Genomic DNA, 17,617 nt, shown 5'->3' on the forward strand with positions numbered 1-17,617 from the left:
AATCTTCCCTGTAAAGGTTCATAGGATTCAATATGTTATTACCTACCTAAAAATGTAGTTTATGGTAGTATAATTAAGAAAGACATCCATTGAAAAATTGTAATTATAATAGAGTTGGTTTTTTAATTTATTTTGTGTTTGCTGGCTATGAGAAAGATGTATAAAAACACTTCAATCTCACTTTTGGCTATTCTGTTTCTTCATATTTACTTCCCCCAAAAAATAGAATTATTAAAGGCTGTACTGAGAAAAAAAATAAATTGTGCAAGTTCCTTAAAAATCTTAAATTTTAACATTAGAAACACCACAGTGATGTTGCTTTATAAACAGCCTGTCAATTATTATCTGTTTAATTATTTGTTCAATTTATATAGCCTTCCACTCAACCAAGCAGCTAGCAAGGATTAAAAACATAAGAAGAAGAAAACAGTACAACAATAAAACACACCTATATTCCTATAAAATATGGAGAGTATTATTGTTAAATGTAGCTTTACTAATAACAAATGCATATATTTATCTTTTCCTTTGTGCTCTTATAGGCAACAAATACAGCCTCTTCTAGGATCGTTTAGTCAAGCAGAAGCCTTATTAACATCTTCTGGAGTACAGCCAGCGAGTTTAGATGGTGTTCTTTTGGATGCCGGTTGCTCTTCTTTCCAGTTAGATACCCCAGAAAGAGGTTTTTCCCTAAAAAAGGATGGCCCGTTGGACATGAGGATGGATGGTGACAGGTATCTATTGATAAAAGTTTTTTTTTTTTTTTAAGTAATCAATTTCTCAACAGCAGGCAGAATTTAATTTCCCTTTCAGAGTGCCTTGCTATATCTCTCTGCATAATACAGTATATAATAAATCAGTTTTTATTTCCTTTGACAAAATAATATTCTATGCTGTATTTTCAGGATTTAGTGCCAGATTTTTTTATCTCTTCTACTTCCCCCTCCTGTCCCTCTCCCCAGCAGTTAAATTGTTATAAATGTTAATAAAGGTATTGGTTCTAAATCTGTCTTTTAAAATTGAAACAAGTCCTGACCAAGTCCTGAATGATTATAATGGATACAATAGAATTAAATAGGGGAAGCCATTCCCTTGTGTATATCTTGCTGACCAGTCAAATTAGACAATGATGATTTTATTCCAGGCTATTTTACAGGAATCACAATAAATCTGTATTAGGTTTGTTCAATTATTGATGGTATTATCTACTTTAAAATTGCTTAATCTGAATAACTGCTGTTTATTAGTATCAATGTGATAAATATTTTAATTTCTTTGGATTTATGTAGCTCACTGGAGAACTACATTTATGTAATCCTATACATACATATATGTGTATGATATTTGAATAGTCTGCCAAGTATATGCAACAATAAACAGATATGCATTGTTAAAAATAGTCCTAGAGACAATGATTCAATAAATTATACGAACAATATAAATATAAATAAATAATAATTAAACTTGCCATGGGGTCCTGGTGGCTACAGCAGACCAAAAATGTTGGATAGATGGAGAAACTCTGGGTGTTGACAATTTTTCCACTTGTCAATTACAAAGGCCACACTGCTTCAATTCACACATATACTACACCAATACATTATGACATTGTAGGGTCTTGAAAGATCTTGACCAGTGGTGAAATGTAAAATTTGTTACTACTGGTTCTGTGGGCGTGGCTTGGTTGGGAGGGTAATGTGACTGGGTGGACGTGGCCAACTTTTTTTTTTTACTTTTAAAAGTATTTTTTCTACAACCTTAAGAGGTTGCAGAAAAAAATGCTTTTAAAAGCCTCTGACGATTAGGCAACTCAGCTGGGATTGTCAGAGGCTTTTAAAAGCATTTTTTTCTACAACCTCTTCAGCCGAAGAGGTTGTAAAAAAAATGCTTTTAAAAGTAAAAAAAAAGGCTCAGATGATCATGTGGCTCAGCTGGGCAGGGATTTTTGCTACCGGTTCTCCGAACCATCCGCCGCCATTGCTACCGGATCGGGCGATCCAGTCCAAACCGGGAGCGTTTCACCCCTGATCTTGATGTACGAGATCTTGAATTGACAGCTGATGTGAACAAGCTGACCGGGAATGTTCCTAGAAACAAGGAAGATTTAAAAAGCACTGGAAATAATAAAGCATGAAATAACAGCTATAGCCAAGAAAATCAGCAGATACCAAACTAGAATTGTACGCTATATGCAGAACCTCCAGCTTTAGTCAAATCAGAAATGTTTTTATTAATCCATCAATGGAGGGACTGCTCATTAATTTGTAAAGAAAAATACTATATATACTGTTGATGACAAAAAGTATATATGTAGAATGTTGTGTGGGTGTTGTGGGTGGTGGGAGTTTTGTTTGTTTTGTATTGTCGTATTTTTGTTTATATTTTAATAATAAAAATATATATATATAAAGAAAGGAATCTGGAAAAAACAAATATCAGTAAATTACAAAGCCCAAATATGGATTGTATTTTAGTAATTTATATCAAAGCAGAATGATCAACAGTGGGAAGTTAAACTCTTGAAATATCCTCAGCAGCCTTATAGCAATTTTATGTATCTTGATTCAACAGGGGTTCTAAATAGCAGATTAAAGCAAAACTACTGACTTTGCTTCAGTACATTTAAGTTTGGACAATAGATCAGTTTCTTTTTGTTATGCATCAGTGTTTTAACTAAATATAGCATATTTACTAACCTTAACAATAAAAAAAAAGAACTAGATAATTGTAAAAAAAAAAAAGAATTTTTAAAAAGCTGAAATGAAAGAACTTCTAATAACAGCAAAAGTGGGAGAGAGAAAGAGAAGGAAAATCAGCACCAGGTGAAGATAAACTGTACACACTCTTTGCCAAGCAGTTTAACAATATACTGCAAGGAGGTGAAATTGAAGATTAGTTAATATCTGGCATCTGATAATCAGAGATCCAACAAAAGGGACAAAACAAAGCAACTCCAGGCTAATTACCTGCTTGCCAACTACTTTCAGATGGCTAATTAATGTTGTAGCTGATTACATGAAGTTGAAAACAAGCTCTTCCCATCCAGGCAGAAAGGAAGCTGCCCAAATAGCAGAGGAATAGACCAGTTCCTAATTGACAAAATGATTTTTTTTTTTTTAAATTGCAGAAGGAAGACCAATTAGAATGTAGCTTGGATTGATTACAACAAGGTATTTGACTCCCTGCCAGTGATGGGCCTAGAAATAACAGGAGTCATTAGAAACATCAGAAAGATCAATTGCACAGTAGAAGACACAGTTGTTGGTCAATAGTGATAGACTGGGAGAAGTTAAACATCAGGAGAGGAATCTTTCGAGGAGACTCACTGTCATCACTACTGTTTGTCATTGCATTAATTCCTCTGCCAACAACACTGAACACATTAGGCCAGGGGTATCAAACTCACGGCATCATGACCGCATCACATGACGTATCTGGACTTTTTTCCCCTTCACTAAACCGGGCGTGGCCAGCACGTGACGCATCTGGCCTATGGGCCGCGAGTTGACAGCCCTGCATTAGGCCATGAATATCGAACCCCAAAAACACATCTGAAGTAGAATCACTACTCAACCCTGTCTATATATACAACCATGACATTGCAATGGTGTTTGGATTAGACAAATGTGCCACCCTTATCACCCTAAATGAATCAAAATGCCCTAAGGTAATAACATCAAGAATCTTTGTGAAGAAGATGGATGGATAGATAGAAGATAGATAGATAGATAGATAGATAGATAGATAGATAGATAGATAGATAGATAGATAGATAGATAGATAGATAGATAGATAGATTTATATAGCAGTCCATCTTTCATCCAATCGTGGACATATCCCAATCAAAAATTAAAAGACATATAATACCTTGGCATCCTTCAAACTGATAATATCAAGTACAGAGTAGTTAAGATAAGGTTAGTAGTGAATACATCATGAGAGTGAAGAAGTCCAAACTCAGTGGAAGAATTACCATTAAGGCAGTAAACTCCTCAGTGATTCCAGTCATTAAATACCCAGGTGGAATAATGGACTGAACTCAAGCAGTCCTTGAGAGGAAGATGAGAAAAATAATGACAGTGAATCATGCCCTTCATCCATGCAAAGATGTTGACAGACTCTTATTTATCAAGGGGCATAAGTTAGTGGGGATTGTGGCAAACAGAAGAAAAAAAGGCATTTGAAGAATACCTAAAGGATAATGAAGAAGATGCACTGAAGCTAGTACCTCATGAAAACTTATTCAGAGTGAAAGAAACCAAACCTGCCTAAAGAAAGACCAAATGAAGAACAGAAAAGAGACATGGCAAAGCAAAGTACTACTTGGCCATTATACACACACACACGAACACACACACAGAGAGAGGGAGAGAGTTAGCAGGGAAAGCAGATAACAAGACCTGACAATGGTTAAGAGGAGGAAAGTTGAAAGAAAAGAGGGACAGTTCTGCCTGCACAAGACCAGGGCTTAAGAAAAAATGCATATAAGCCAGAATTGAGAAGACAGCAATAGACAGCAAATGTCATCTTTGCAATGAAGCTGGAGAAACAGTTACTACCTAATTAGGCACTACAAAAAGATTGCACAGAGTGATTATAATAAAGCATGACAAAGTAGCAACAATGGTACATTGGAAGAGCTGCAAGAAATACCATTTGCCTGCAAGCAAGAACTGGTTGGAGAATAAAATAGAAAAGTAAAATAAAATAAAGTAGCTAATATGCTTTGGAACTTCAATTCAAGCATTCAAACATCTGGCACATAACACCCTAGACTTAACAATTGTCACTAACAAAGACAAAGAAGTCAGGATAATGGATGAGGCAATATATGGAGAAAGCAAAATAAAAGAAAGAACTGGAAAACATCACAAAATACAAAGATCTGCAAATAGAAGTAGAACAACTGTAGCAAAAGAAAGCAAATATAGTACCAAAAGTGATTAGCACCTTGGGTGTCGTCCCCAAACTTCTGGTGTACAACCTAAATATCATTGTCATTGACAAAATCACTATAAGTTAATTTCAAAAGGCAGTTTTACTTGAAACATCTTATGTCCTACAATGGTAACTTTAACATTATCAAGCAACATCTGTGTATCCAAGGTCTTTGAAGGACTTGATAGGTAGATAAAACAGTGAAATACACTCTAAACATTTAGCTGCCTTTGCAATGAACCATAATAATATAGTAATTAGAAGTAGAACAACTGTGGCAGAAGAAAGCAAAGATAGTATCAATAGTGATCAGCTTCTTGAGCCTATCAACAATACCAAAGCATCTGGACCACCACTTGAACACCATTGACATTGACAAAAATAACTATCAGTTAATTGCAAAAGGCAGCTTTACGGGGAACAGCTTACATCCTGTGACAATGTCCCAGATCCTTGGGAAGGATACGATAGATCAGGGGTGTCATACACAATTTCATCGAGGACTGCATCAGGGTTGTGTTTGACTTCGGGGGGAGGGGGTGACCAGCTTGATGTCACTTGTGTCGGGGGGGGGGCATCTGTGGTGGCCTGAGTGCTCTGCCAGCAGAAACAGGCACCTGAGCTCCGTTTTAGCTGCGACAGCCTCCTGCAACCCTCTGCCTACAAAAAGGGAGCTTGCAAGGGCTCCCCGCGGCCCTCCCAAGCTCTGTTTTGGCTGGCAGAGGCATTTTCAGAAGAGATAAAATTACTAAACAGAAGAGATAAAATTACTAAACAAAAGAGAGATCACTATAAGAATCTTGTAGCAATTCTACATCAACTTGAATGAAGAGAGTTATAACTGAAATGAAAGTGTGATTAAGGTTAACACGGGAAAGATTTGAAGCAGCTTTTAGTTGTCTAAATTCCAAATTCCCTTGGCTATCTGCTGTGATTAAAGGTAAATTTAGACAATTGTGGAAACAATCAAACTATATAACATTGATTGATTGATTGATTGATTGATTGATTAAATTTATATTGTCGCCTATTCACCCATGGCGACTCAAGGCAGATTACAGAATATAAAACCACATTTAAAACAATAAAACTAATAAAAAGAATGAAATAAAATTAATATAGTACAATATACACCCACCCACCGCCCGGGGACAGCAGATCACATGAGCCATTTAATGGGCTCCATCTCGCTCTGGGTTTCCCAGGCTCGTTGACAGAACCAGGTCCTTAGTGCCTTCCAGAAGAGTATTAGAGTGGGTGCCGTTCTAATCTCTGGGGGAATGATGTTCCAGAGAGAGGAAGCCACCACGGAGAAAGCCCTTCTTCTGGGTCCCATCAGGTGTATCTCCTTCGGGGATGGGACCCGCAACATTCCCTGCCTCCCCGCTCTGATGGGTCGGATAGATGTGACCGGCAAGAGACGGTCCCTCAGAAAACCTGTTCCCAAGCCATGAAGGGCTTTAACCAGCACCTTGAATTGCACCTGGAAGCAAATCAGCAACCAATGCAGCTCCTGCAGGAGAGGTAATGCATGTGCACACCGGGGTCTGCACAAAACCATGCGGCCACTGCATTTTGCACCAACTGGAATTTCCGGATGCTCTTTAAGGGCAGCCCCATTTAGAGCGTGTTGCAATAGTCAAGATGGGAAGTGACATACTACGTCAATCTGTAATTTGGGGAAAAATTCAGAAAGAAAGGAAAAATGCCTAAATTCCTCTAATTTACTTTTTGTCCTTTTGGTCTGTTGTTATCTAGAATTAAAAATTTCCTAGCTTTTAGTGGCTATGTTGAGAAGATTGCTCTGGACCAGTCTTTGTGGATAATAACATTTCTAAAAATATAATCTGTTTTTCTGTTAAAAAAAAAAAACTTTCATCCAGTTGAAATTGACTGAAGTAACTTGAAAATAAAAGCAGTACAAGTAATTTTGAAGGAGTTGTTTCCTTCAAGATTTCCTACTGAAGAACTAATTGAAGATTTTTTTTCATTGTTTTGAACACTGTTGAAATTGGTAGATTGATGCAAACCAGCTTCTCTGACCAATTACTTTTCAAAGAAATTGGAATAGCTATATTTTTTCTTCTTCGTTCATCTGTATTCAGTTGCCCTGCTTATATTTATTGTAGCCAAATATGCCCAGTGTTTTATGAAACATCTTTCATAAAACATTCTAAATCAAAACTGTGTACGTACATATACGGTATGTATATGTATTCAGTTTTAAAAGGAAAATTAAAATAAATGTTGCTTTCCTGCCTCCTCCCCCTGGTATTTTAGGAACATGACTGAACTTGATTGATTTCAGTTCTTTTTTGCTTTTGCTTTTAATACCATTTCTGAATGGTGAGACCTTTAAGTGATCATTAAATACATCACATTTTCTTCATGGTAGATTATTTTCCATAATATTAGATTTGAGGAAAAAGGTCAGAGAGATTAAGGTTCTCTTTTTTGATCAGGGAACAGAAAAAGCAATGCGATGTCTCGGGGGGGGAAAAAAAGTCTGCTTCTGAAATGAATTCACCTTCTAGTTTTATGCAATATTTTGTCTTTCTGAATTATATTTGAACTATGGCTATACTCGTCAACTTTATAATATTGAAGTTATTATGGGAATGAACCTCTATATGTATGTTTAAGAAGATACTTTAAAGATAGAAGCAGTTTCTGTTTTCTTATTGTAAAATCTCTGTACTTGTATGCAGCAAGTGTGTGTTTGACTTTGACTTAATGCTGTGAAGCTTCACCCCTTGTCAATGGAGGCTGACGTCAGTGAACTAATTGGCTGTTCTTGTGCGTAGGTATCCTGACACGCCCACTGCTGCTGATGTTGTGAATGCTTTAGATCAACAGGCACTTGCGTCCGTCCTGAAAACATATGGGGAGGAGAAGCATGCCAAAAAAATAGCTTCAACAATTGTTCAGGCACGCAGCATCTATCCCATCACCAGAACGCGGCAGCTTGCCAGCATTATTGCAGGTATCCTCATTAATTCTGTGCAATGTCCGAAAGGGAAAAAATATTAATCCACAAGTCCCAGAGGGATCTATTTGTACTTGAAATCGTGCGGGATCTAATCCTGTCTATCCTGCTCTGATGTCAGCTATTTTTTTCCCCATATGCTCTGCCTTTTTATATTGTCGAATGATGATTAGTTTAATAATAGATTTTACATGATGACATTTATAATTTTGCCTATCAAGGTGAAGTCTGAGATGATAAGAACAGAAGGAATGTTAGGCAAGAAGCCTTTACCTATCCGAATGAAACCATTTATTTGTCTTTATTTCCACAATCTTATTTTGTTATAAGGCAGGTTGGTTATTTATACATTGTGCTATCTATTGGCTGTAAAGACAGGCTGATTAGTAAGATATTTCAATCACTGACACTAATAAAATTAAGAGGACTTAATAAAACATATGACTACATGTTTGGAGAAATGCTTAGGACTTTGTGACAATCCCACCCACCCCTATAAAATGGTCCAGTCTTGAATGAATTTAGTGAACAGATATAGAGTCCTTTGAATTCTGAGATTTTCCTTTTGAAGTCCCTTCCCAGGGAGATTCATTGAATATGATCTTTTTTCTTTACAAAAGCTAGTTGAAAAGAAAACTGTCTTGTGCAGAGAGGGATCATACACTCCCCCTCCCAGACTTAATTTTTAATTGTTTTTATTGAGTATAATCCTATTGTTGCAATTATTGTTTTTTTAAAAAACCTACTCTGGGTACTTCAGATAAGTATCTACCCATATTATCTACCTATATACCATGGGTATATAGAACTTGAAAAAAAGAGGCAGATTTTGCTGTACAGCAGGTTTTAATCATTAAATAATTGATGGATCACCATTTCACAATTTCCTATAGGAAGCCATCATCTGTGGTCTTAGAAGACTTCTAGATGTGTGATTTAACTCCTGTTAAAAATCAATAGATGTTAAAGCTGCTCAGCAAAAACATGGAGTATGCTTTTTGTATAGTGATTGTAATTATGACAGTTTTCCACAGTTTATATTTTTACAAATACTAATTTTTTTTTCAAATTAATTCACCTTTTTCTCTCTGTTATTTGTTTCCTAGCATTTTTATCTGTTTTACTGTTTCAATTGTTTTTAAGTGGTTTTGTAGTATACTTTAATAGGAGGTGTTATTGTGCAAGCCCAGAATCACTTCACATGAGATGAGTGGCCATATAAATTTGAGAAAACAAATATCAACCTGCCATTGTGGAGACTGATGATTGATTCATAAAGATTAGCATGGTTGAATCTGACTTTTAACATCTTTCCAGAGTTCCAGAGGCTCAGATAGTAATGATGGCTGTTTCATTAAGTAAAGATTCAAAGATTTGGAAATGTCTATATCTTTACATAATTTAAACAGTGGCCATACACCTACAGTAAAATATGTATAATTCTGAATTTAGACATATCTTTCTTTCAGTACTATGTTAATGTCAGGAAGGAGGCAGGTGACACAGCCTTTCCAAGAATTATACAGTAACAGTTATAATCAAATTGGTAAAATATCTCCTCAGCCTTTTACCAGCTTTTGGGACAAAACTTGCAAAACACTTGAAAAATGTGACAATGTTTAGAAGGCTTATGATTATCTCCCAAAATGCCTCTTTTTCCTCTTATTTGGTGATTCCACTTTCTCCACTAGTGCTCCTGTTACAATGGATCCTTTTAATATTGTTGTTCAAGAATTGTGTAGTTAATGAGAATGTTTTGCTAGCTTCAGGATGCTGAACATGTGTAGGTACTCAGACATTCAAAACTACTGGAGAATGGACATTGCCATCTACTGGCAAATAAATATCCCAGGATAAGAGGTGATATTTGTCCCTTAAACTATTTAAACCTATTTAACTTAGCTCTTGATTTCCATATGAAGGAAATATTCCTAATACCCTTTATTTCATCTTTTCTCCTTATGGATTACTGAAAATATTTGTACGTAGTCATTTTTCATAATTTCTTATTTTTCAATTAATAGGATGGGTAGGTGCCTTACAATATTAGATAAGCAATAGCAATACTGAATTTTAATCAATTTATTTTTTCATGATCAGGTGGAAAATTTATATTGCCAAAACCACAATAAGGCAGATTTTCCAGTGATGGGTGGTGTGTATGGCTGCCTGAAGAATTCCAAGCAGGTTTTTGGCAACATTTTTTAGAAGTTGTTTGCTCTTGCTTTCTTCCTAAGGCTGAGAAAGAGTGACTGTCCCAAAATCTCCTAGCTGGTGTTGTATGCCTAAGGCAGTGCTAGAACTCACAGTCTCCCATTTCTAGCCTAGTGCCGTTAGCCACTATACCAAACTGGGTCTCACATGACTCATATAAGTAAATATATTTTCGTATAATATATAACATTTGACAATCTATGCTAAACTCTTAGAATGACACAATGTGTTTATTCACAGAAAGAATCATAGAGTTAAAAGAGCCATTTTTGGCACTGAATCCAACTCTTCTGTTCAATCATGAAATCTAAAATAATAGTTTCATCAAGGAACCATTGTAATGATGCAAAAAAAAAAATCAGCTTCTAAACATACCTATTTGTTCTTTCTGTCTGATCAAAAAACAAAAATAAAATTTAGTTTTCTTTGTCTTAATTTGATTTAATAATAAGGTAGTAATTGACTTATGAGAATTTAACTTGTCAAGAAATTGAAACGTATAAGCTAATTTATCTCTTTAAACAGTCATAGTCAATAAACAAATTTTATTCAGGTTGGTCCAAATTCAGTTATTTTAATTAATAATTTGAAAATTTATAGCATTTCAGTTGGATATTAAAATTTGTTACCACTTCCTCGATGAAAGGATATAAGCTGCGTCATTGAAACTTATTAAATATGTTTCAGATTCAGCAGGAAATTCCTCTAACAAGAATTAATTTCTAAAGTCTGTCATAATACTCTCTCTCATAAAGAGGTCTTGCATGCTGGCAAGCACAGTGTTTGTGAATTTAATTCAGAAACTTAACAATTTAGTGCATTTTAACATGCACATCTATTAGGTTTTTTTATCATTATGCAATATCAGAATATCCTCAAACTAAAACTAAACAACAGATACTTTCTTTCTCCTTGGGATTTTAAATCATTTATCTTCCAGAAGCATGGTATTTTTATGAATGAAATCTATTCTGTTCTATTATTATCTCTAGTAAAGCTTGTTACCAAGCAGATTTTTCTTCCACTGCCAGCATTTTTTTTTTTTTTTTGCAAAGGTGTAAACTAGATTAGATTTTTTTTTTCCTGAGCCACCAGTGGTGAAGAATGAAATTTTTCTGTCTATCCATTTTCATTTTCTTGACTGGACTCAATCTGTTTAAACTGAGATTAGGAGGGAAAACATAACCAAATTATTTCTTTTGCTTTTTCTCTGGCTTCCTCCTGGTCTTTTATTTCTTTATTTTGCAACCTTTGTATCCATATTCATTTGTTTTAAAAGTAGTCAAAAGCAAAGAACAATATCACTATGTAAATATGAAAATATTTTTCTGTTTATCAAACTTAGTGCGACATTAAATAAAAGGCAATGTTCTTCAGATATTCTAGTCTAAATATAAAACACTTAAACACAAATCATCATTACTTTGATCTCTACTTAGAAACAAACTAGAAATGGGTACATCAATTCACTCCAGGACCAAATTTATCTTTTCAATTATTAGCCTAGATGTCATACTCTAATCTGTTGAAGTTCATAGAGGCTTCTTAAAAGACAGCCAACTATGGCAATAGATAGTATAACTAAAATACTAAGGTATATATCAGGGGTGAAATCTAAAAAAATTTTGTTACCGGTTCTGTGGGCGTGGTTTAATTAGTGGGCGGGGCTTGGTAAAGTGACTGGGTGGGCATGGCCAAGTCAATGTCACTTCTTTGCCCTTTTTTAACCTACAAAACACAACACAACACAACTTGCTCATCCACAATGTAAAAGCAACTGTGCTAGACCCAAAATGGCCCCTGCAACAAGCAGGAACCTCACACAGCCACAAAAAGCCCAAAAAACCAACTTTCACACTTTAAACACACAAAATTCCACATACAGCTTTGTGAGATTTTGTGTGTTTGTGTAGTTAGAGTGAAACACTACAGAAACACACTAAATCTCAGAAAGCTGCACAAATATTATTTTATTTTATTTTATTTTTCTTTTTATATAAAAGCAGCTAAATTTAAAACTTCCTAAACTTTAAATGGCTAGGTCTAAAAAAAGAACAACTAAAAAAAACCCAATTAACTATTTTTTTAAAGCTCCCAAAGGGAAAAAAAAACTTACCCAATAGAACAGGGCTCTCCAACCTTGGCAACTTTAAGACTTGTGGACTTCAACTCCCAGCAAAGCTGGCTGAGGAATTCTGGGAGTTGAAGTCCACAAGTCTTAAAGTTGCCAAGGTTGGAGACCCCTGCAATAGAAGGTACAAGGAAGGCAGAACTGCCCGCCGCCATCGCTACCTACTCACCCGAGCCGGTCCGAACCAGGAGCATTTTACCCCTGGTATATATTTAGCAATGTTTGTAGGGTTTTTACTATTAGAGGTAGTCTTTGTTAATGTTCAGTTGCTTGTTGACTGTTTGAATTTACAATAGACCTCCCCAGAACTCCTTATGACCCAGTTCCTAAGTTTCCAGCTGGGCACACATACACAAAACACACAGATATTGTCACATTTTGGGTGCTTGACAATTGGCTCAAATTTACTACTGTTGCAGGTTTTTGTGACTGTGGTTTTTAGCAGCTTTTGCTGGTTTCTGGTGTTTACTTCCTTGTAACTGCACTTTTTTTCCTGTGGTCATTAAACAAACCACACAGTCATTAAATGAATCTGGCCACCCCCATTGATTTGCTTGTTGGAAGCCCTCTGGGAAGATTGTAAATGGCACTCACATGACCATAAGATGCTGTAACTGGGATAATTTTAGATGGTTGCTGAATGCCTGATTTTTAGATCACATGACCAGGGTACACTGCAACAGTCATAAGTCACTTTTTTCAGCCTTTTCATAACTTCAAACAGTCGCCAAATAGTCATATAGCAATAGCACTTAGACATATCGCTTTACAGTGTTTTATAGCCCTCTCTAAGCGGTTTACAGAGTCAGCATATTGCCCCCAACAATTTGGATCCTCATTTTACCTACCTCGGAAGGATGGAAGGCTGAGTCAACCTTGAGCCTGACCCTTTAATATAAGTTGAGGACTAGCTATATTTATAATGTACAAGACAAAATAACAGCAGCATGTAAGCCAAAATAATTAATTTATATATTAAGTTGCAGATACATAATTAATATATAACTGTACCTAGGTAATTAGTGTATGATTCATTAATATTTTATTTATAGTGAGTATTGCACATTGAAATGGTAACAAAGCTAATTATCATGGCTAGCTCTTCTCTTTCAAGGAATGGAGGTAGCTGATTTAGAAAATTAAGGTGAAAGTGTTCCTGTTCACAGCTGATATTTGTGATTAAAGGGTCTCTCTGTTGTGAGGCTGCATTTTTTAAAGTGAATAAGAATCTGTTCAACACATATCCAATTCTTATTTATTTATGAATTATCAGTTCTGTTCCTTTGTTTTACCACTATACAGCTGGTCTTCTCACTTGATCCATAGCCATTCAGTGACTTTCTTTCAGTCAGTTACTCAGAACCCCAGTGAGTTTTAGGGTTAAATTGAAGCTTAGAGATTGACATAAAGAGAGGGAAAAAAACTGAGCATTATCTACTCATATGTCATGCAAATCCTTTAAATTAAATTAAATTAAAATTAGAAACCCTATCTTGCCTCAAACTAAATTCTTCAGTCATTTCATAGGCATAGCATATGAGGATTATATCCTCAAAATGAGCCTCTAACAGATATCCCAAAAACTGTCAATAAAATTGGAAGTTGCAGAAAGGTCCAACTAAAAGACTTTGAGGTTTTTTGAGAAGGTGGGAATCTGAAAAGCAGATTGTTGCCAAATAGGGTCTTTATGAAAGAGCACCAGAAACTAACATCAAAACAATTGATGAATTTGGAGGACTTCAGAATTTCAAAAATGGCATATCCATTTTTGAAGTATAGACCTTGCAATACAGCTTCCGAGTCTGACAAAGCCCTTCCGCTGGTGGGAATTATGTCTCTTGCTTCCAAAAGACTACTGGAAAACTATATCTCGGTTTACTGTAGCAGGAGGGTTTGTTTTGTAGGTTAAAAAAGGGCAAAGAAGTGACATTGACTTGGCCACGCCCACCCAGTCACTTTACCAAGCCCCACCCACTAATTAAACCACGCCCACAGAACCTCTAATTCCCCTTAAAGGCATGCCTGTCTTCCTGGGTGGTAATGAATTTAATCATACAATGGGTATTCCTCTCTGACACTCAGCATATCCTCATGCAACATTGTCCTATTTATTATGCTAGTTATCTCTCTCTTTTTATTTTTTTCAGTTTCAGGTTGGTATAATTGAAGGCTTGCTAAGCATCTGAAATTGCCTTCAATACTTCATATTTTTGGAAATAATTGAGATACTTCTTTTAAAAAAATGTATTATAAATTCAGGAAAAATAGTTCCCAGGCTATGAGGTCCTCAAGGCATAAAATACATACATATTTTACAAACCCTCCTGCTACAGTAAACCGAGATATAGTTTTCCAGTAGTCTTTTGGAAGCAAGAGACATAATTCCCACCAGTGGAAGGGCTTTGTCAGACTCGGAAGCTGTATTGCAAGGTCTGTACTTCAAAAATGGACAGTGCTAGAATCCATTCTAAAAAAGAGGTTGGTGGTGGGGGAGTTAAACCATGAAATGGTAGCAGCTGTTTTTTTACCCCTTATCCCAATTCAGAAAAAAAAAGTGCCAAGAAAAGACTAAATTTGGAAGGAAGCCAAAATTTGAACCAAGTTTCGGAATAGTGTAGGGGCCACAAGAGAAATACTTGTGGGTTTCACTTTTTGCACTTTAGTTTTAAATGAATATTTGTCTTGCTGTATTTGATTTTCTAGTTTGGAGACATCTGCAAAAAAAAATATGGCTATGTCAAAATAAAATTGTTGATTACATTGTACACAAGTTCTTAGGCCTGCATTTTTAGTTGCAGTAACATTTTCAGTCAGAGTTGTAATGGTACAATGCTGCCATTTTTAATGTTAGAGCTAGGCACTGTATGATTCTCCAGATGTTGCTGAACTCTAGCTAACCCTAGGTTTTGATGGTATATAGATTAAATGAAAACGTAATTATGTTTTATAAGATTTGCTCTATTGGAACATCTGTATTTATATGGTAACAATGCATTATTTTAATATATAATCTGAACAATTTATCAAGGATTTGTAAATTGCTCCCAGTTTCTGCAAATGCCAGTTAAGGCAAATAAATCCATGCCATGATGAACTTAGGCTTCCTTAGATGAATGCATTTTTCATCTACTCATAATTTGTTATCTATTCATAGAATTTATAGAAATTACATTATATGGCCTAACTAAATATGAATTGCATGCATCTTATATAAGGATTTTAATTGCTCCCAAGAAGCTCCAGTCAAAGGAAAATTTCATATATAGATGAAATATATATGATACTTTAAATTATAAAGTATGAAATGAAAAATATTTAAAAGCTATGACTTGCTGTGGACACCAAAACATTTTCTCCATCTAAATGTAGGCATTCATTGTAAATTCTGCATTTTGTGAAATGGAAATGAGGCATATCCCCAACTGTAACCTTTCAACAGACAACCAAAATTGGTTCTCATTTCCATTATTTAATAATGCGGTTCAAGCAATAGAATGGAATGTTTGTCCACTGGTAAGTCTTTTAGTAAGAAACTCTGGCATCAAGTCAGAATCAGATTGATAGGAGAAATAGCAAGATTGTAAACAAAATGAAATAAAATAACTACATTTTTAATCCATTTGTTGGAAAACAGCAGCAGTTAATGTTCATTATATTTCATGGTGCCAAATAAAACAGGTGAATAATATAAATGACTGCAGACTTCCAGAAAAGTAAAAATAGATTATTTTTATTTCAAGTGTATCTAAAATATATGAAGTTGGATGCTACAGTTTATTGAAACAAGTTGTGTTGGCTGATTATGAATTCAAATAATATAAAATATTTCTTTATGACTTGCCAACTTGAACCAGCATAATGTCAACACTTACCAGAAATGAGATTAAGTTTTGAATAACCTAGAGATTCAGAGACATTATCACTAGCTTGTTAAAAATTTCGAAAGCCAAAATTAAAATGGCATCAATATCCAGATATTTACTATGGTTAACTGTTAAAATGACTGTAAATTTATTCAGAGGTGTTCGAAATATTCAAAATATTTTCATTTTCATTTTTTCTTTTTTTTTAAATAGGTGCTTTTCCAGAAACCATTTTGTATGCTCGAAAAGACAAACTTTCAAGACCAGCACATATAGCTACCAAAACTTTTCAAGCCTTGCGCATATTTGTCAACAATGAGCTACATGAACTCTATGAAGGTTTGAAGATAGCTGAACATTTTCTAAAACCTGGGGGAAGACTTGTAGCAATTACTTTCCATTCTTTAGAAGATCGTATTGTCAAAAGATTTCTGCACGGGGTAGACATTTCAGAAAGGTTCAACCTTAGTGTAAGGCAGAAGATCAGGAGAGCAAGAATGGATTTAGTAGAAGAGGAGGACGAATCATTCGGTGAAAATTGTAGTTCAAAATGGAAACTTATAGAAAAGAAAGTGCTCACTCCCCAGGATACAGAAATTAAAAACAATCCCAGGGGACGCTCAGCAAAACTAAGAGGAGCTATCAAACTATGATCATATGTTCTTTTATACAATGTATGAAAAAAATAATTCTTTACATTAAAGATGAGAACACAAAAATGTCTTCTTTGCTGTTTGTTGTTCTTGCATAGCACACATTATTTCTAACGAAAGAGGAAAGATGAAGAAACCAACTCAAACCTATGAACGTAAGGATGCAATTAAATGTATTTTATATCACTACTAGAAATTAGGGTTCACCTGTGCAGATTCAGGAAGTAAATATTTTTAGTTTTCTTGAAGAGAACAAATCTGGCTGCAAGAGTAGTCTTAAATATATAAAGTGTAAGTGGTCCGTAAAATGATAACTTTCCCAGTCTATCAAAAGGGCAGCAGTATAGATAGGGAGTCCTCGACTTACGAACACAATTGAGCCCAAAGTTTCTGTTGTTAAGCAAGGCAGTTGTTAAGTGAGCTTTGCCCATTTTATGACCTTTTTGCCAGAGTTATTAAGGGAATCATTGAATATAAGTGAATCTTGTAGTCATTAAGCAAATCTAGTTTCCCCATTGAAGGAAGGTTATAAATAGTTATCACATGACCCCAAGGCAGTCCATCTGTGATAAATATATGCCAGTTGCCAAATGGTCACATTTTAATCACATGACTATGAGGATGCTATAAAGTTCATAAGTATGAAAAATGGTCAAAAGACATTTTTTTCAATGGCATTGTAACTTCAATCAGTCACTGTAATTCAATGGTGGCAAGTCAGAGACTACCTGTATTAGTATAGTATAAATAAATAAATAACTTCATTGTATGTGTATACACAGTATACCCATACAACAAAATTCACTTAACACCCAAAGACCAGGTCCAACAC

General features: G+C 35.2%; 1 protein-coding gene across 4 annotated transcripts in view; it reads left to right on the forward strand.

The window, feature by feature from the left end:
- METTL15 (methyltransferase 15, mitochondrial 12S rRNA N4-cytidine) overlaps positions 1 to 16,851 on the forward strand; it is a 70,792-nt gene extending 53,941 nt beyond the window's left edge. For 3 of the 4 annotated variants that reach the window (XM_034417211.3, XM_087877905.1, XM_087877911.1), the window contains 3 exons: positions 543 to 734; positions 7,743 to 7,921; positions 16,346 to 16,851. In XM_034417211.3, the coding sequence (XP_034273102.1) occupies positions 543 to 734; positions 7,743 to 7,921; positions 16,346 to 16,785 (811 nt within the window). In that variant the 3' untranslated portion in view covers positions 16,786 to 16,851. The remainder of the gene's footprint in view (positions 1 to 542; positions 735 to 7,742; positions 7,922 to 16,345) is intronic. The other variant, XM_087877913.1, reaches the window with a different exon arrangement.
- The last annotated feature ends 766 nt before the right edge of the window (positions 16,852 to 17,617 follow it).

Source organism: Pantherophis guttatus, chromosome 1 (genome assembly GCF_059756535.1).
Source record: "Pantherophis guttatus breed Tessera chromosome 1, ASM5975653v1, whole genome shotgun sequence".
Lineage (NCBI taxonomy): Eukaryota > Metazoa > Chordata > Lepidosauria > Squamata > Colubridae > Pantherophis > Pantherophis guttatus.